This window comes from Oryctolagus cuniculus, chromosome 4, assembly GCF_964237555.1.
Source record: "Oryctolagus cuniculus chromosome 4, mOryCun1.1, whole genome shotgun sequence".
NCBI classification, from domain to species: Eukaryota; Metazoa; Chordata; class Mammalia; order Lagomorpha; family Leporidae; genus Oryctolagus; species Oryctolagus cuniculus.
In genome coordinates this window covers 167284232-167303997 of record NC_091435.1, presented here as the reverse complement: position 1 = coordinate 167303997, position 19766 = coordinate 167284232, and the positions used below count along the sequence as shown (strand labels likewise).

The 19766-nt window shown below is 48.4% G+C and overlaps 1 protein-coding gene across 2 annotated transcripts in view; it reads right to left on the bottom strand.

Annotated features, from left to right (window-relative positions):
• Positions 1-19766, bottom strand: part of TGFBR2 (transforming growth factor beta receptor 2) — an 88548-nt gene that overhangs the window by 7955 nt on the left and 60827 nt on the right. For both annotated transcript variants that reach the window (XM_070071692.1, NM_001177748.1), the window contains 2 exon segments: positions 12202-13001; positions 10568-10709 (listed from right to left, as the gene is read on the bottom strand). In XM_070071692.1, the coding sequence (XP_069927793.1) occupies positions 10568-10709; positions 12202-13001 (942 nt within the window).

Genomic DNA, 19766 nt, shown 5'->3' with positions numbered 1-19766 from the left:
TTTTTACCATGGATTTTTGCAATTTTTCTTTTTTGTCCTTCTCTTGAATTTTGCATAGCCTACACCCACCACTATTTTCTTTTTTCTCATGCCCCATAATGTGCAGCAAGAGCACCTAACGCCCACCTGTGTGTGTGCCTTTGCCGTTCGGTCAGCAGCTTTGCCACTGGGTTGTGGCTGTTGCACAGTGGTGCTTGTTTTTCCTTTTGTGACTATGTAGTCCAGGTCATTCTCAGGGCCCCATGAGGACCTGGACGATGACCACGACAGATGTTATGATGGAGGCCGTTCCCTCTGACGGCCTTGGTTCTTCTACATATTTGCTTTGCAGCAACAGAAGGGCATGGCCCAGGGTTCAAGGTGGAGGCCTGAACCCTGACAGAGGAGGTTAGAGGACAGGAAGCCTCCCAGCCTGATGGGTACCCAGGGTCCTTCTGAGGGGAGAACTCATGTACTGGAACTGAAGAGTCTCGGGTCGGGAGCAGTGCTGGGGACAATCAGTGAGGCGCTGGCCAAGGCTTTTGCTACTCTGGCTTCCTCCCAGGGCTCCAGGCAGCTAGCGGCTGAAGAAGGCTCAGTCCACTTTGGCAAAACCACTGGGTCCGAATAACATATCCTTGAGCTACGGATTTGTCACATTAATATTTAAAATCTTTTTATTCTAGAAAGTGAATGTGATTAAGATTATGAGATTACTAAATATAAGTTAATGGAGAAAAGCACATCTCTCTTCCACTCATAGTACCTAGTTTCATAAAACTGGGGTAGGTTGCATGGTGAGAGTACCCGTGATATTGAATTTCTCCCTATTGTTTACAAATGAGCATTTATCATTCTATTTTTTATTTTTTAATGAAAGAGCAGGTGTTTCACCCTCAATTCACTAGGGACTGAGGCTTTGGTAAAACACAATAGAAATGGGCTACAAGACAAAGGAATCTCATTGGGGAGTTGTGGCAACACTAAACTGATGATAGAGTCCCCAAACTCCTCCTGAGTTTCTGTGTCCGCCCCACGCCACCCGCTAACCCTCTCCACATGACAACTCTGAGGCACTCTGACACCAGCAGTCGGCACAGAACCACGCCTGGGGCTGCACTGCTTAAATGTTCCACACACACACAAACAGTCTTGGGAGGACAAGGAATACAAGTTATTAAGCCTATCTCCTGGGTTTCACACGAGTCAGAGAATGCCACGGGGCAATCTTCAGAGTCGTGAGCGACACCCTCACTTTACAGAGACAACTGAGACCCAAAGGGCACCCCCGATTGTAGGAAGAGCATCCAGAACTGCCCACGGTGCAGCTGCTATGCTGTGAAACTGCTTTGCCTTCTTAGGAAGCTCGTGTGCTTTTCAACCTCTCCAGCAAGCCATGCGGAGAGATCTTTCTCCCCCAAGCAGAGCAAGCACACAGCCCCACTGCGACCAAGCCCATGAGTCAGGAAGGGGAAGGAAGAGGGTAAAGGTATCTTATCCAGGGGGTCCCCACTCTGGGAGACTGCAGGGTAACTGTGTGCAGTGTGGCCCTCTCACGTCCACACCACAGCGCCTGCCTCAGCACACTTCCTCTTCCCTCCCTGTCTCCCCTGTGGCCGATGGACGCCATCCACAAGCACCAGACCCTCGGAGCTTCCTGTAGGTTCCCTCAGGAAAGAACAATGCCTGCCCCTCTCTTCCCAGTCCTGCGGTACTCGGAGGGAGGGCAGACCCTAGACCAGCAATGCCACCCCTTCTCCTCCGCAGGGGAGCAGCTGGGACACAGCTGGCTTTGCAGTGCTGCTCCCACTTAGCAGGACAGCAAAGCTGCTGACAGCTTCCCCACAGCAGTACCCCCTGGGTTTCCATAGCTGCGTTCCAAACTGCGGGCCCTGGAAAGTCAGGACCAGCCTCCTCTCCCAGGCTCGCTTGCTTCCTCATTCCTTTTCATTCTTGCTCTTTCCTCCCCTACTCCTTTGGGTTCTTTTGCTATTCTTGTCCTTACAAGACTACAGCCACCAGACAACACTCTAAGAAGCCATACTGGGAGTTGTGTTACTCCCCACTAAACTGTTAGGGCACACAGGTGTTTAGCTTAGTGGGTAAAGACACCAGTGAGGAAGTCCATGACCCACGATGAAGTACAGGGTTCAACTCCCGGCTCTGGTTCCTGATTCCAGCTTCCTGCTACTGCAGGCCCTAGAGGGTGCTGGTGATAGCTCAAGTAATTGGGCTCCTGCCACCCACATGGGGGGCCTGGATTGAGTCCCTGGCTCCTGATTCTGCCCCCGGCTGTTGCAAGCATCTGGGGAGGGAACTAGCAAATGGGAGCTCTCTCTAGCTGCCTCTCAAATAAATAAATAAATAAATACTATTCCTAACAAAAGAAAGGCTACAATGAGATAAAACAATTGGAAATGTAAAAACATTTCTTGCTCAGCTGGCTGCTATGCATCAGTTTCACGTGACTCTCTCGACTCTGGGGGTTTGGAAATGGGTTTGTTTGTGGGCCACTTCTGGCTGGCGATGACGTGAAGACCGTGCCTGCTGTGTGTGCCAAAGGGGCCCCGAGAGCAACCGCTTCCATCCTCCGCCCACATGCTCCACAAACACTAGCTGAACACCAAACAAACCAAAGCCGGGACAGAGACTTCTTTGTGAAAGGAGGCCGGACGCCGTGTCTGTCCCCACTGAATGATTTCACAACTTTTCTCCTCTGCAGAACAAGTACCACGCCAGGGACGCCAGGGATCTCCTTCTGACCTGTTCCCCCTTCAACCAGCACTGCCGGGCTTGCTTGCTTGGTTCTCCTTTTGTATGCCAATGGCTGAGCAAACCATCTGAAATAACACCCTCTCTCCTCACCTATCTGTGACTCTCCCTTTTCTTTCTAAATCATCACATCCATTGCAGTCCACACCCGACAGCACACAATCTATTTACTTCTTCATAGTCTCAGCTCTGGCTGGGATTCCCTGACCCTGGGGAAACAGAGGGCTTTGCCTGCTCCACTGTTTCCATTCAGAACAACCTGAGCCACACAGCAGGCACACACACGCGCTCCTTGAGTGAATGAATGAATGGATGCCTCTTTGGAGATGTTGGGATACAGAAGTTATCTCCGATTTTAAGGCGCTGATTCTGTGACACGCGACAGCAATGAGCAGCCTTGGGATTTTGTTAACAGAGATTCTCCCAGAGGGGACGAGAAAAGCAACTGATGGAGACATCTGCAAGTGAGGCCATCACTGATATGTCCCACATATGTGCCTGTCTCCCCAGGAACTCCTAAACAGGCTCTGGATAGGGGCTGGCATTGTGGAACAGTGGGTCAGGCCGCCACCCGCAACAGCAGCATCCCATAAAGGAAGCATGGGTTTGGTTTTTTTATTTTCATTATTTTTATTTTTTATTTTTTTATTTTTTGACAGGCAGAGTGGACAGTGAGAGAGAGAGACAGAGAGAAAGGTCTTCCTTTTGCTGTTGGTTCACCCTCCAATGGCCGCCGCGGCCGGCATGCTGCAGCCGGCGCACCGCGCTGATCCGATGGCAGGAGCCAGGTGCTTCTCCTGGTCTCCCATGGGGTGCAGGGCCCAAGCACTTGGGCCATCCTCCACTGCACTCCCTGGCCACAGCAGAGAGCTGGCCTGGAAGAGGGGCAACCAGGACAGAATCCGGCACCCCGACCGGGACTAGAACGTGGTGTGCCGGCGCCGCAAGGCGGAGGATTAGCCTAGTGAGCCGTGGTGCCGGCCGGAAGCATGGGTTTGAATCCTGGCTGCTCTTACTCAGATCCATCACCTCCATCTCCCTGGTGATGCGTCTGGGAGAGCAGCAGAAGATGGCTCACGTGCTTGGGCCTCTGCTACCAAAGTAGGGAACCTAGAAGAAGTGCCAAGCTCTGGGCTTCAACCTGGCCAAGCCCTGGCTGTTGGCCTTTTCAGATAGATGGATGGATGCATGCATAGATGGATGCATAGATAGATAGATAGATAGATAGATAGATAGATAATCTTTTTTAAAAGGCTTGGCATCACCGGCCAGTAGGCAGAAAGTAGCTCTGACTGCTCCATCCATGATAACACTGCTAATCATAGTTACTATTTATTAAATGCATTCTTTAATGGTCAGGCCAGCACTGCACCAAGGAGGTCAGAGCCTGTGGGCTATCGTCAGATGACAGGGCTTTGATTCTTGGCTCCACTGAAACCTCACTGGTCTCATCTGTGAAACAGGACTAATACTAATGGTACAAACTTCGAAGTGTTCTTGGTAGGTTAAATGCACTGATTCATCAACCAGCCCTCGTCCTTACATCTCTGTGCCTGTCTGCATCTGGATCAATCGTGCTTCCAACAGGAAGCCTTTCTCGTGTGACCACTCTCTTCCCGGGCCCAAACCCTCCATTAAGCTCTCCGTAGTAGGATTCTGTGCTGAATAAAACTGTACTGGCTGGCTTCAGATGCGTGCTAGCCCCACTGCCCATGAGGCTTCCCCAGTGTTGCAATCCCGGGAACCAGCATGAGCAGACCTGGAGGTGAGACCCAGAGCCAGTCACAGTGACAAGTGCAGCGAGCAGATGAGCCCGCAGAAGCCAGCAAGGCTGGGCTTTGGCGCTTGGGCTCCAGCCGCTGCACAGAAGGGGTGTCAGGCTGGCGCTGTGGCTCACTAGGCTAATCCTCCACCTTGCAGCACCAGCACACCGGGTTCTAGTCCCGGTTGGGGCGCTGGATTCTGTCCTGGTTGCCCCTCTTCCAGGCCAGCTCTCTGCTGTGGCCCGGGAGTGCAGTGGAGGATGGCCCAAGTGCTTGGGCCCTGCACCCCATGGGAGACCAGGAGAAGCACCTGGCTCCTGACTTTGGATCAGTGCGGTGCGCCGGCCATTGGAGGGTGAACCAATGGCAAAAGGAAGACCTTTCTCTCTGTCTCTCTGTCTCTCTCTCTCTCTCTCTCTGTCCACTCTGCCTGTCAAAAAAAAAGGGAGGGGTGTTAGAGGCAGGGGAGGGGGTCACGTTGTCCTGTGAGATCCCCCATGCTACTTCATTCAATCAGGCGCTCTGTTGCTGGGAATAAGCTGACAGCGTATTAGTTGACCTTGGGTGGAAAATGAACTATTGCTCCCCAATCCATCAAACTAAAGGAAGCATATTCCACATTTCCTGTTTAGAGATGAGACTGCCAGTGAAAAATGTAATGCGTGTGTTTGTTTCAGGTTACCGAGAAGAAGCAAGGCTCAAGGCAAGCTACCTCTGACATCTCCCCCTTTTCCTTACATCTTACGGTTGAACATCACTCAGAAGATAACGTCATTATCTGATGTTTAATTTTTAGAAGAAAATATTTATTTTAAGGGCAGAGAATCAGAGAGAGAAAGAGACAGACTTTATATGCAGGTTCACTCCTCAAAAGCCTACAACAGCTGGGGCTGGGCCAGGCCAAAGTCAAGGGCTCAGAACTGAATCCAGGTCTCCCCTGTGGGTGTCAGGGACCCCAGGTACTAGAGCCACCATGGCTGCCTCCCAGCTGCACAGCGGCAGGAAGCTGGAATCAGGAGCAGACCTGGGACTTGAACCCAGGCACTCAGATATAGGGGATTCGGGCATCTCAAGCAGATTCTTAGCTGCTGCACCCAAGTCCCATTGTTACTTTATTTCTAAGGTAAGAAATCTAGCTGCACATGTCAACTTACAACCACGATCAAAGGAGAAACAAATAGGTGTCTGTTTCCAATAAACTACAAGCTGCCTGAGGTCTACACCATCACTCACAGGTTTCTACAGTGGCCAGAGAATGGACAACACATAGAGGCACCCCGGGAGGCAGTGCGGCTGTCTTGGGCCTTCTGGACGCTCCATCGAAAAGAAAACTGCCACGGAGTTGAGCTAAAATACCTTGTCTTTACAATTCTTATGACATGCCCAAGAGATGCCAACAAAAGTGTTTTGTAAAGAGCAGAGGAGGCTGACCGGCGCCGCGGCTCACTAGGCTAATCCTCCGCCTTGTGGCGCCAGCACACCGGGTTCTAGTCCTGGTCGGGGCGCCAGATTCTGTCCCGGTTGCCCCTCTTCCAGGCCAGCTCTCTGCTGTGGCCAGGGAGTGCAGTGGAGGATGGCCCAAGTGCTTAGGCCCTGCACCCCATGGGAGACCAGGATCAGCGCGGTGCGCCGGCCGCGGCGGCCATTGGAGGGTGAACCAACGGCAAAGGAAGATCTTTCTCTCTGTCTCTCTCTCTCACTGTCCACTCTGCCTGTCAAAGAAAAAAAAAAAAAAGGCAGAGGCGGCGATCAGCACGGGGCTTCCTACGTGCATTCCTGCACTTCATCAAGTGCTGTGCAGCAGGACGCAAGCGAGGGCGGATAAATAATCTTGTCTTGTGCAGCCACAGCGGAGATGGGAGAAACAGCGCTGCGGGCTTGAGATCAAACAAAAAAAGCAAACTGGGATGGCCTCTTTCCGGTCCCCCCCACCCCCGCCCCCCTCAAAGCCTCCTGTTCTCCAAAAGGTTAAGAAAGGTTTTCTGAGACCGGCTGAACCGTCCCGCTCCTGTTCCTTCCGTAGGAAAACTTGTTTATCCTGCCTCTGTTTTTAGACCTCGGAAAAGTGGATGAGCCCGCTTCTTCCCCGTTAGCCTCAATTCTTCCCCACTCAGCAAATATCAACAGGAAGGGGCTTCCGTCCCTGATAACAGTGGCATCAGGGAGCTCGCGCTGGGCCTTAATAAGCCGGGGGCACTGCGGAGAGGGGAGGCAGAGACGCCACCTCCAGCTCACGTTTGCAGAGTAAAGTGGAAGGATCGGAAGACATTGAGATCTGGGTAAATTTATTCTGACAGGGACCGCGGCACCGTCTCCGACACAACTCATACCATTCTGAAGATTCATTTTAGAACTGTCAAAGAGTCCAGGCAGAAAATTATCCTCAGTGGCTGAAACCTGGTTAAACAAATTTCACTGTGCGAGGGAAAACAAAGTTACTTTTGGAAGTCTTGTGGGGGACGAAATCTCAGGCAGGAAACCAGAAAATGACAGCGTCAGGCAGATGGAAGAGCCGTCTGCAAAGAAGGGGCCCAGGAATACACAGGGCGGTTCAGCAAGGTACAGGATGGGAGGTGACTCAGCCCCGCCCTACACAACGGCTAAATATGTTCAGACAGGCAGGGACAATCAAAGCCCGCACCGGTGCCAACCAAGTCCATTTGGCTAAAATGTTGGGAGTCTGGCCCAGTGACCAAACCTATGGCAATCTGAGCAACACAACACATAATGGCAATATTGGAAATGATCAGATAAAATAAATAGCTTCGGCGGGCATTCGGTGCAATGATGAAGACACTGCTTGAGATGCCCAGCGCCCATAGTGGACAGCCTGGACTTGAGTCCCAGCTCCATGGCCACTTCCAGCTTCCTGCTGACTCCCACCCTTGGAAGCAGCAGATGGTGGCTCTGGTACTTGGGCCCTCGCTGCCCATGTGGGAGACCCACACTGAGTTCCCATCTCCTGGCTTCTGCCTGGCCCAGCCCCAGCTGATCTAAACAGCCCCAGCTGTTTGGAGAATGAACCAACAGATGAGAGGTCTCTGTCTGCCTGTTTATCTCCTTCTCTCTGCCTTTCAAACAAATCAAACTAACTAACTAAAAACTACAGAGCCACAATTCTATCCTGACAAAAATACATAATTAATGAATAAATAAGAACAGGTGGTGAGAGACAGGACAGAGCTCCCTTAGAGTAGAATAAATATAGAAGGAATTCAAAAAATAAAAAGTCTCCATCATGCAAATGTTACAGTAATAACCGCTGTAGGCTAGTACTACTGATGGACCCTCAAGTTAGCGGGTGAAGTTATGAAAAGGTCTAGCAGGTGTTCATGTCATTAGCAGCAGGTCAAAGTGTCCTCCCACAAGGTATGTATTAATTACACATGGAAAAACAGTGTCTCTGCAGGAGAGAGACCTGGCAGACACAATCTTGATGAAATCACCGAATTTAGCATCACCATCATCGGGGCTCCCTAATCGGAGGCACTGAGGAGGGCGCCACTCATTTCTGTGATGTGTAAAACACGTGATCTCAATCTAATCACCAGGAAAGTCTCAGAGAAGCCCGAGGTGAGAGACGCTGGTCTAAACTCCTCTCTGGCAACAAGTCTGTGTAAGAGGCAAGGCTGAGGTGCTACCAAATGGAGATGGTGGCACAGGCAGGGCAGGGTTCTGGGATGCAGAACAAAAGGATGTGGAAGTTCAAAAATGGTCTAGCGACTGGTGAAGAGCATTGCACACCTAAGGCTCACCTAGTTTTGATAGCTGTACCACAGGTTAGGTTAGATGCTAACACTACAGCCACGTTTAGAATGTCAGTCTCTGTGTCTCCTTCCCTGAAGCCCTGTGCCATTACTTTTCTCTTGACAATCTCTCTCCACAGATAATTTAATATCTAGCAAGTGGTGATCACGAAGAGTAGGTATAAGAGTGATTCCTACTTTAGCAAATGAATATTCCAATGAGCATCTGACTTTTTTTCCTTTTTGAAGATTTCCAGAATTTCAGAGCCTGGGAAAAGATTTGACTCAAAATTTACTTTTATTGACATGACTTCCTTTTTGCAGGCAAAACAAGCAGAATGGTTTGACATACTTGTGTAGGTACTGAAAGATCTGGTACAGAGAGGACATTGAGGGAAGCTCAGGGAAGCTGGGTTCAGTACAAGAACTCTTCAAGCAGTTTATAGAAAAATGTGTGCTATGGAAAATCCATTCAGGCATTTCTAAAAAATTTGGCACCAAAATGAACATCTTTTAATTTCAGTTTTCCATGAACTTTTTGGAAATATCTTTGTACATGGAAACTCTGTGCTGTTTCCGCAACAATTCTGTAAGCCTACAATTATTACAGAACCAAAAGTCAAGTAGAATTGGGTGAATAAACAGTCCTTATGTACATATACCACATTTTTCTTTAACCAGTGGACACCCAGGTTGATTCCCTACCTTGGCTATTGTGAATACGGCTCACTGAAATAAACTCGATACCGAAAGACAAATAATACATATTCTCATTTGTATGCAGAAGTTAAAAAATATAATTGATCTGAACTCAGAACAGTGAAAGCCATAGGCTGAAAAGTGGATGGAGTGAGGAGGCTTGAGGGACACAGTCAGAAGTAACACATTCTAGTGCATTATCCACTGTATGAACAGCTAGGAAAAGGGAGCTGCTAGTCTCTAAATTCAAAAAGTTAAGGAAATGGGAAGGCAGGTTGCCTGGTTGGATTGGTTTATACTGTGTATATGTGTTGGAACTGCATTGTACCCTATGAATATGACTAAGTATTGAGAATGGTTAAAAGTAATTCAAAGTTCAGGCAGAATCAAGGTGAGCTTGGCTTCACCAGGCAGTCAGCCAAGACAGTGCTCAGCCATTCTTCTGCAGATCGGGGTGGGTAATCCCACACTGTCCTTGAACCTACACCCCAGATGTCGCCCAACCATGGCTATATGTTCACGGCCAGCAGCAGTAATAGCTTCTGACAGGGAAAAGGACTCAAAGGGCAGTTTCCAGAGAAAACACACAGGAGAGAATTTGGGGAAGTCATGATCGTGTTTAGGGAGCAACATCTGTAAGGGTGACAGGGAGAAGAGGTGGCTGAACTTGGGGGTAACAGCCAGCCTGCTTGATCATTGGGATTAAAAGAAAAGAAAGGAAAAGTCAGTCTACTACTCAGTCTTGGAGTATTATCCATTATCCACTGAGTGGCATCCCTCAATGTCCTCTCTATACCAGATCTTTCAGTACCTACACAAGTATGTCAAACCATTCTGCTTGTTTTGTCTGCAAAAAGGAAGTCATGTCAGTAAAAGTAAATTTTGAGTCAAATATTTTCCCAGGCTCTGAAATTCTGGAAAACTCAAAAAGAAAAAAAAATCAGATGCTCATTGGAATATTCATTTGCTAAAGTAGGAATCACTTTTTTTTTTTTTTTTTTTTTTTTTTTTGACAGGCAGAGTAGACAGTGAGAGAGAGACAGAGAGAAAGGTCTTCCTTTTGCCGTTGGTTCACCCTCCAATGGCTGCTGCAGCCTGCGTGCTGTGGCCGGCGCACCGCGCTGATCTGATGGCAGGAGCCAGGTGCTTCTCCTGATCTCCCATGGGGTGCAGGGCCCAAGGACTTGGGCATCCTCCACTGCACTCCCTGGCCACAGCAGAGAGCTGGCCTGAAAGAGGGGCAACCGGGACAGAATCCAGCGCCCCGACCGGGACTAGAACCCGGTGTGCCGGCACCGCAAGGCAGAGGATTAGCCTAGTGAGCCACAGCGCCGGAGGAATCACTCTTATACCTACTCTTCGTGATCACCTCTTGCTAGATATTAAATTATCTGTGGAGAGATGTGTCAAGAGAAAAGTAATGGCACAGAGCTTCAGGGAAGGAGACACAGAGACTGACATTCTAAGCGTGGCTTTTGATTTCAGAAACTTTGGCCATTTGGCGTAATTGTAGTTAGTTCTGGAATGGCTGAATTCCTCTGCAACCCCTGGAACCATGCTGTAGCAAAGCAGGGTGACCACTGCACCATGACGGTGGCCCGTACGTACCCCCCACCGCATTGCAGCGGGACGTCATTTCCCAGAGCACCAGCGCCATGGAGTAGACATCGGTCTGCTTGAAGGACTCCACGTTCTCCAGATTCATCCTGGATTCCAGGACTTCCGGCGCCATGTATCTTGCAGTCCCCACCTGCAGCAAAGACAGACATTGAGGCCATGTATCGGCAGCTGCATCTTCAGAACTGACACTCGGCCCTGTACATGCAGGTGATCTTTACAGAAATCACCATGCTGTTTCGAATCATGAGACCTACCCAAAGAGCATACAGCACACATGGTTATTTTTAAATATAGACATTCTCTCCTTGAAAGCTCCTTAAAGCTATAAACAAAGCATGCCAAAATAAGGAAGTGCCAACCCTCAGAGCTGCCTTATCTAGCCTGTGATATATGTCATCACATTATTCGGTAACATCCTTGCTGATAACCTGGAAGACAACTGCGATATTTTAGATATTTATTTTTACTTTTCCAAATTAAATATTTTTTTTTCCTTCTGGAAACTCCAAGACGTAAACGTTGGTAATTGTCACCAGTTTTGATCAGTTAAGGACTGCATACTAATCTTTGCCTCACAGCACCTACCAGCATGCCAAAGATGCAGTATTATTTTATGAAATCTCTACTAAATTAAAGTGTATGAAAGTATTCCCACAGTTAAAAAAAAATCTGGGTCATCGTATAGTTTGGAGAGGTGTGCCATGTAGTTTTCAGTCTATGGGCTGCCTCATCACCACAGGTGACAATAAACAAATACAGAATGCAGAGGAAAATGGAAAAAATATGTCTAGGTAACCGATCATTGAAACGTTTGACACTCATGGACAATTTAACAGTAAAGCCCCATCTTTCCAGGGCTCTCAGGAAGGTTAAGCAAGTTGATCCGATCTCTCCGAGGAATGTTTCCTAATGGCATGTATTAGAAGACATTTTTCTTTTCACTAGGTCATTGCATGAGTCATAACCCTGGCACATGAATCCATCCATGTCTGAACATGTTTACCCCAACACTGCATGTGCTGCCATGGACACAGAGGCTGAGCTAGGAGCACCTTCTGCCACCTGGCTCCAGGAGATAGCAGTGTCCTCGCTGGGCGCCCCCGTGTGAACACACACAGGGCCCAGCAGAACAGCAGAAGTCTTGGAAATGCATAAACCTTCCAATGGCTCGTTAGTCACTCATCTCTAAGAGTGCCTCAAAAGTGGGGTTGTTCACTCACTCAGCTGTCACTGCTGAAGGCACTGTGCTAGACGTCTTAGGAGACCACGTGGACCCAGACTTGGGCTTCAGAGAGACGGTCTTCAACAATGGTGAAAAGGGACACCAATGTATCAGTTGATAGAGTAAAAAGGACCCAATACAACCCTAAGAGAAAGTGCTAACAGTACCTGAACCAAACAACAACAACAACAACAAAAACACAGCCATTTGCAAATGGAAAAGAACCAAAGATGGGCTCAAGGAGAAGAATGATCTGGGTTGGGAATGACTGAAAACAGGAGGAGCAATGTTGTCCATCAGCAAAGACAGGCAGGCAGGAGATTGTGTAGACAGTGTCCAGACAAGAGGCGTGAGATACGGATCAAGGGGAAGAATGAGGCGGGCACCAGCTCTAACTCACCTGCCCACTGTTAGCCAGGTCATCCACAGACAGCGTAGGGTCCAGACGCAGGGACAGCCCAAAGTCACACAGGCAGCAGGTCAGGTCGTTCTTCACCAGGATGTTGGAGCTCTTGAGGTCCCTGTGCACGATGGGCATCTTGGGCCTCCCACAGGGGGTGTGGTCGCTGTGGAGGTGGGCAATGCCCCGGGCCAGGGAGCTGCCCAGCTTGCGCAGGTCCTCCCAGCTGATGACGTGGCGTGTGAGATACTCCTGCAGGTTGCCCTTGGCATGGAAGGCGGTGATCAGCCAGTACTGCTTCCCGAGCTCAGTCTTGCGCTCCTCGGCCGTCAGGAACTGCAGGATGTTCTCGTGCTTCAGGTTGATGTCCGAGAAGATGTCTTTCTCCGTCTTCCAAGAGGCGTACTCCTCGTAGGGGAAGATCTTGACGGCCACGGTCTCGAACTGCTCGGACGTGTTCTGCCTCAGCTTGGCCTTGTAGACCTCGGCGAATCGACCTTTGCCCACCAGGGTGTCCAGCTCGATGGGCAGCAGCTCCGTGTTGTGGTTGATGTTGTTGGCGCACGTGGAGCTGATGTCGGAGCGGTCGTCTTCCAGAATGATGGCGCAGTGCTCGCTGAACTCCATGAGCTTCCGCGGCTTGCTGGTCTCCCAGGAGGGACTCAGCTTCTGCTGCCGGTGAACGCGGTAGCAGTAGAAGGTGACGATGACGGCGATGGCAATTCCCAGCGGTGGCAGGAGGCTGACGCCGGTCACTTGAAATATGACTAGCAGCAGATCCGGACTGCTGGTGGTGTATTCTGATAGGAAACAAGACCAGGGAGAGAAGGAGTTGGCTTCAGTTAGGGACCTGGTGTCACGCACTGTCAGGAGCGAGTCCATGCCTCAAGCACGTACGGATCTTGGCAGGTGCATAGTCCCCGCGGATACTGCAGCCTGTGTTTTTATTCCAGGGATGCTAGTATACGCTTGTCTAGTTTTCCTTGCCTCTGGCCATCTATTCAGGTCGCCTACTCTTTCTCTAAACTTCAGCTTATATATCACTCTCCTAAGGGAAGCCAGGGAAAACTTGGAAAAACATCAGATTTTACACATCCTCACATCACCCCATGCAGCAATAACAATACAGAATTTCCTAGGTACTAACTGATTATGACTTACAACCAGGACTCCGTTTTCTGGCTCTGTGTCTATCTTTCTCTCCACTGCCCACCCCAGCAGCCTGGGAACTGCTCACTTGCAGGCACTGGTCTTTCTGATTACTCTGTTCAGCACAGAGCAGCTCCTCAGTACTGCTGATAAAGGATTTACCGAGCAGTAGATAACTAAGCTCAAGGCATTGCAGGAGTACTGGTAACACAGGAAGAATGACACAGCTCCTGCCTGCAGAAAGCATGCATACACAGTATCTTAAAAGCAGAGACCAGGGTGAGCATTGTGGAGTAACTGGTTAAGCCACTGCCTGCAACAACAGCACCCGCTATAGGCACCAGTTCAAGTCCTGGCTGCCCCACTTCTCATCCAGCTCCCTGTTAATATGCCCGGGAAAGCAGTGGAACATGGTTCAAGTGCTTGGGCTCCTGCACCTACGTGGTAGACCTAGATAAAGCTCCTGGCTCCTGGCTTCAGCTTGGCCCAGCCCAGGGTGTTGTGGCCACATGGGGAGTGAAACAACAAATGGAAGATCTCTCTCTCTCTCTTTCTCTGACTTGCAAATAAATAAATAGAATTATATAATTCAGGGCCAGCATTGCGGCATAGGGGGTAAAGCCACCGCCAAATGAGCACCGGTTCCAGCCCCAGCTGCTCCAATTCCAATCCAGCTCCCTGCTAATGTGCCTGGGGAAAGCAGTAGAAGTCCTTGGGCCCCTGCACCCATGTGGGAGACCTGGAAGAAGCTCCTGGCTCCTGGCTTCGACTTGGCACAGACTTGGTCGTTGCAGCCATTTGGTGAGTGAACCAGTGGATGGAAGATCTGCCCCTGCCTCTGTAACTCTGCTTTTCAACACATAAAATAAATTTTTCCAACAAAGAAAAAGAAAGAGACTTCCACAGTTCTGCCACAGTCTGCTCTTTTCCAAGCTCCTGTTTGGAAGCCTGCTCTGCTCTGGTCAGGGTATCCTGAAATATCAGCACTGGGGTCATGTACCGTGTGGAGAGGACACTGGAAAGGGTGGCTTTGGAAGTAGGCTACCTTATTTCCAACCAATATTCCACTTTCCAATGTGTATGCAATCTGTATATTCATACAAAAAGAATATTTAGTAGCAACAATGGGAATATTGCTACAGAAGTGAGAAAAGTTAAACATAGCATGCAGGGATTGTCTGACTGAGAACACTCACGTGTTCTGTGAGCTGATGCTGAAAAGTCTTTATTGTTTTAAAGATTTATTAATTTATTTGTCTATCAGAGTAACAGAGAGAGAGGGAGAGAGAAAGAGAGAGAGGTCTTCCATCTGCTGACTCATTCCCCAAATGGAAGCAATGGACAGAGCCAGGAGCCAGGAGCTTCTTCTAGGTCTCCCACATGGGTGCAGGGACTCAAGCACTTAGGCCATCCTCCGATGCTTTTCCAGGCTATTAACAGAGAGCTGGATTGGAAGTGGCACAGCTGGGAGACAAATGCACCCATTTGGGATGCTGGTGCTGCAGGTGGAGGTTTAACCTGCTATGCCATAGTGTTTAACATCAGCTATCTGACTGTAGTGTCTTGGTCATTACACTTCAGTTCATGTGCTAGCTTTGATTGGCTTGGGTTAAACAAATTTCCTCTTTGGAAGAAACATTCAGTGGACAAGAGACAGTGAAAAGCAGTTGCACTTCGATGAGAGCTTTGCTGGGCTGTTTCCACTGAGAAAGAATGCCAGACTTCTATTACTTCATGTGTCAACCCTCTGTCCTTGATGGTAGTCATTAAAAGCAGGCTTCCAGCCGGCGCTGTGGCTCACTAGGCTAATCCTCCGCTTGCAGCGCCAGCACACCGGGTTCTAGTCCCGGTCGGGGCGCTGGATTCTGTCCTGGTTGCCCCTCTTCCAGGCCAGCTCTCTGCTGTGGCCAGGGAGTGCAGTGGAGGATGGCCCAAGTGCTTGGGCCCTGCACCCCATGGGAGACCAGGAGAAGTACCTGGCTCCTGCCATTGGATCAGCACAGTGCGGCGGCCATTGGAGGGTAAACCAATGGCAAAGGAAGACCTTTCTCTCTGTCTCTCTCTCTCACTGTCCACTCTGCCTGTCAAAATAAATAAATAAATAAATAAATAAAATTAAAAAAATAAAAAAAAGCAGGCTTCCTACTCAGAAGCCAGATTCATGCGTTAAACGTATCTCTGAGTGTCTACCACGGACATGGCACTGCCCTCAAAGAGTACCCAGGAGAGGGGTTGGGGCATGTGTACAAATGGTTAGCATTACAAGGATCCTTCAGATAGTACATGCCAAATGGAATGAAAAGATGAGTTTGGGGTCAGCATAGTGACATAGTGGGTTAAATCACCTCTTGTATTTGCTAGCATCCTTTATTGGAGCACCGGTTCAAGTCTCAGCTGCTCTGCTTAGGATCCAACTTCTTCCCAATGCACATGGGAAGAGAGTGGAAGACAGCCCAAGTGCTTGGGTCCTTAACTCCCATGTCAGAGACCTGGATGGAGTTCCTGGATCCTGGCTTCAGTCTGTCCCAGCCCTGGATTTTTTTTTAAAGGTTTATTTATTTATTTGAAAGTCAGAGTTATAGAGTGAGAAGGAGAGGCAGAGAGAGAGAGAGAGAGAGAGAGAGATCTTCCATCCGCTGGTTCACTCCCTCAATGGCCGCAATGCCAATCCAAAGCCAGGAGCCAGGAGCTTATTCCGGGTCTCCCATGTGGGTTTATGGGCCCAAAGACTTGGGCCATCTTCCGCCACTTTCCCAGGCCATGGCAGGGAGCTGGATTGGAAAAGGAGCAGCTGGGGCTTGAACTGGCACCCATATGGGAGGCTGGCACTGCAGGCCGGGGCTTTAATGCACTGTGCCACAGCGCCAGCCCCAGCAGCCCTGGATTTTGAAATCAATTCACTGGGAAGTAAACCAGCAGATGGAAGAGCCTCTCTCTCCCACTCTCTATTTTTGTCTCTCCCTCTTTAAATAAATAAATAAATAAATTCTTCCTTTCAAATAATTTTTAAAGATTAAATTTATTCTGGTGCAAAACAATTGAGGTCAATGCATTTTTTTCATAATAAGCATTTTCATTAACTTTATGGATATTCCTGATATGCATGCATTTTCAAGTTTTTGACCAAAATAAGCTTACCTTTTAATCCCACTTTCCATGAACTTTTGGACATCCCCTTATATGTGGAAATCTTGGGTGGGAGCTAACTGTGTGAAGCAGTCTATGTTGGTGGAGTGTGGACAAGCTTAGCAGAACACAGAAGGCACGGGACAAGGGCTGCCTTTTTGGTGGTCTCTGAGGAGAGCAAAGTCAATGATGGGTGAAGGAGTTTATGTTAAGGAGAAAGAATATTGGATCTACCTGAGGGGAACAATTCTCCCAGCATTGCTCTGCCCTGGGGAACAGACAGGAAAGGTTGGGTAGGTGGCACGGAAACAGATTCAAGTCAGAGACAGGATTGGGATTATTCAGTTGGCAACTTCCACCTTCAGTGGGTATTGGAGCCAAAAGGAAAGGGAGTGAGAATGTTGTCCCAGAGGAGTAGGGATTATCATCATCTTCCAAAGGGGCCTTGTCAGCCACGTGGGTTTGACACCACCGTAACAAGCACAGTGAGAAAGACAGCTAGCACCTCTCCCTGTGGAATGTCCAAGAGGATTTACCACCTGTGCTTAGGGCAAGTCTAAGTGGAAAGTTGATTTCCACGGACTACATATTCTGGATGAAAATCTGAAGTCCCAAGTAGACTTGAGAAGTAATCACAAAACATCTAAACCTTAGCAACCAAGGGACAAACATCATTGCTATGGAAATGATTCATTAATATTTTTAAAAACAATAGGAAAAGGGGTAGAATTGGGTGAGTAACCCTTGAAAGCACAAAATCTTACACTGTGAGGCTTAGATTAGAATAAGACAGGCAGGTCTGGAGGCAGAAGTGTCCGTGGGACAAGGCAATCCCAGAAGGGGGCATTTTTGCCTACTTGTTAGGATGCCAGTTGGAGTGCCTGTTAGAACTTACTAGGCCACAGGAGGCCTGATCCAGCCCATCATGCCACTGGGTGCGGACAGAGAACTAGAGGTGAGTGGAATGTTTACTGCAGGGGAAAGCCCCCGCACCTGGGACATTCCAAACTAAGACAATGCCCGGTAAACTCCACCAAGGCACCTTTTGCATGTCGCCCACCCACTTTATCTGCACCTCCCCCACCAAGCAGTTTAGGAAGGGACTCTGCCTGCTGCTCACACAGAGCTAAGTTTGGCTTCAAACCTCCTGCCCTCTGTCTGGGCAGGCTCAGATCCCCCTCTCTTTATCCATCCCTACTCTGTCCCCTCTAAAATTAAGTCTTTTCTACTTTAACTGCCTCCTCGCCTTCTTCCAACCCTCAAATCCCACAACTTAGCAGTGCCCTCATCTGACACCAGGGTCCTTGGGTTCCAGCCCTCGTTCTGCTCCCGATTCTGCTTTCCGGCTAACGTGCATCCTGGGAAGCAGCAGATGGTGGCTCAAGTACTTGGGTCCCTGCCACCCACTTGGAGCACTACTTGAAGTTCATGGTCTCCAACTTCAGCCCTGCAGACTCCCCAATGTTTTGGTCATCTGGGAAGGGAACCAATACACGGGGACTTTCTCTGCCTCTCAAATGAATAAAACTCAATAGATAAAATTAAAAACAAAATCAAACACAAAAGAAAAAAGAACGCTCTTGTGGAGACATATGGACTGTCCCCAGTGTGCAGCAAAGAGTGAACTTGGAAGGCAAAAAGGGCACAGACAAAATACTGCCCAGAGGCAACAGCTGATCCCAGTGTTTCCTCCATGGAGCTCCACCTCTATTCTTCATAGAATGGGTTTGCTTGTTCAATTTGGTTCAATTTTCCACGTCTGTAACTACATTAAATGCCTTGCAATTATCAATCATTTGTTTATCTGATTTTCTCTGGTGACAAAGTAAGCGCTATACAGTGAGTGGCCGGGACTACTTGGATCATAGTGACGAACCCTGCATCTGATGCAGGAAGCAGTACCTGGTGGTAATCAGCACATTTTTATTGTAGAAGTTTAATGAAGGTTATGGTTGTGGAATTCTATTACTCTCATTTCTTAGATTCTAGAGTAAGGTGTGGCAAATTACAGCCCATGGCTGTGTACAGCCCTGTGCTCTAAGAATTTTTTTTTTTAATTTGAAGCATTGTTTAAAAACCCAAAGAGGTTCATGAAATAAAGATCCATATCTGGCCCAGAAAACCCAGGGTATTTGCTCTCTGGCCTTGGAGAGAAAACTCTTGCACACCTCAGTCCTACAGTTATTATTTTAATAACTTGGAATACAGTATAAGAATCTGGACAGACTTCACTTCTTTGTTCCAATGTGAATAATCTCTCACATATGAGGAAATGAAATTAGAAAATTTTAAACATTAACAGCATACTTACTTAGCTGTGTCTCCAACTCCTTAAAACAGCCAAATGAACTGTTCATTTATCACTGGTATATTTATTTTATAATTCCTGGCCATATATGAGTATCTTCCTGGCTCATTTCTATTCCTTTCAGACTAAGGCAAACACAACAACAGAAATGCCCTGATGTTCAGGTGTGGTACTGACTGGAGAAAATTCTAGAAATCTCTGGTTCAATGTCAGAAACCTAATTTTACTTTCCCTTCAAATTTCCGGTGATTTCTTTTTGAAAGCCTACATGTAACAACTCTTGGTGCCTGTGTGCTTGGGGAGGGTGGGGGGAGATTATTGAATAGCATCTGTCAATCTCAGAACTTCAAAGAGGAGTAAAAACCCCTAACAAAAGCAGCCCTGCCTGGAAGGAAGCTTGCGGATGTGGTTTTATATAAACAGGAGCCACCCACACCCTCTCGCAGTATTAACCCTTGGGGCTGCTACTAGGAAAACCACCAGTGGGAGGTGCAGGGCCAAGTGTGCATCTCCATTACTTAGACACCCACAGGAAATGCTTCTCCATTACTTAGAGATCAACAGGAAGTACTTCTTTACTTAGAAACCGGAAGTACTTCTTTTAGCATCCCCCAGAACAATTAGTGTGTACCTGGCTTGCAACAAATAATCCCGCTAAGGTAGAAACTGCTACGGTCTTAAATCCTGTTTTATAGGTAAAAAAGCTAAAGATCAGACAGTTTAAGTAACTGCCCACGACCAGATCTGCAATAGCAAAGCTGACAGGTGGGGAGAGCTTTGACTGGACAGAGCTCCTCAACCCAGGACAAGGGTCTCTAAACTTCACATTGGTGACAGCCAAGTAACATTGACTTTTCCTAAGCTTCCAACTTGATAAGCTGGTTTGCCTTACTGGGAGCTGGCCTGAGTGTGTACTAAGGGTTATCAGTGATTCTTGGATAATGCATCTGAGGGGTACTCTGAGTGTGTGGACAATTCCTCT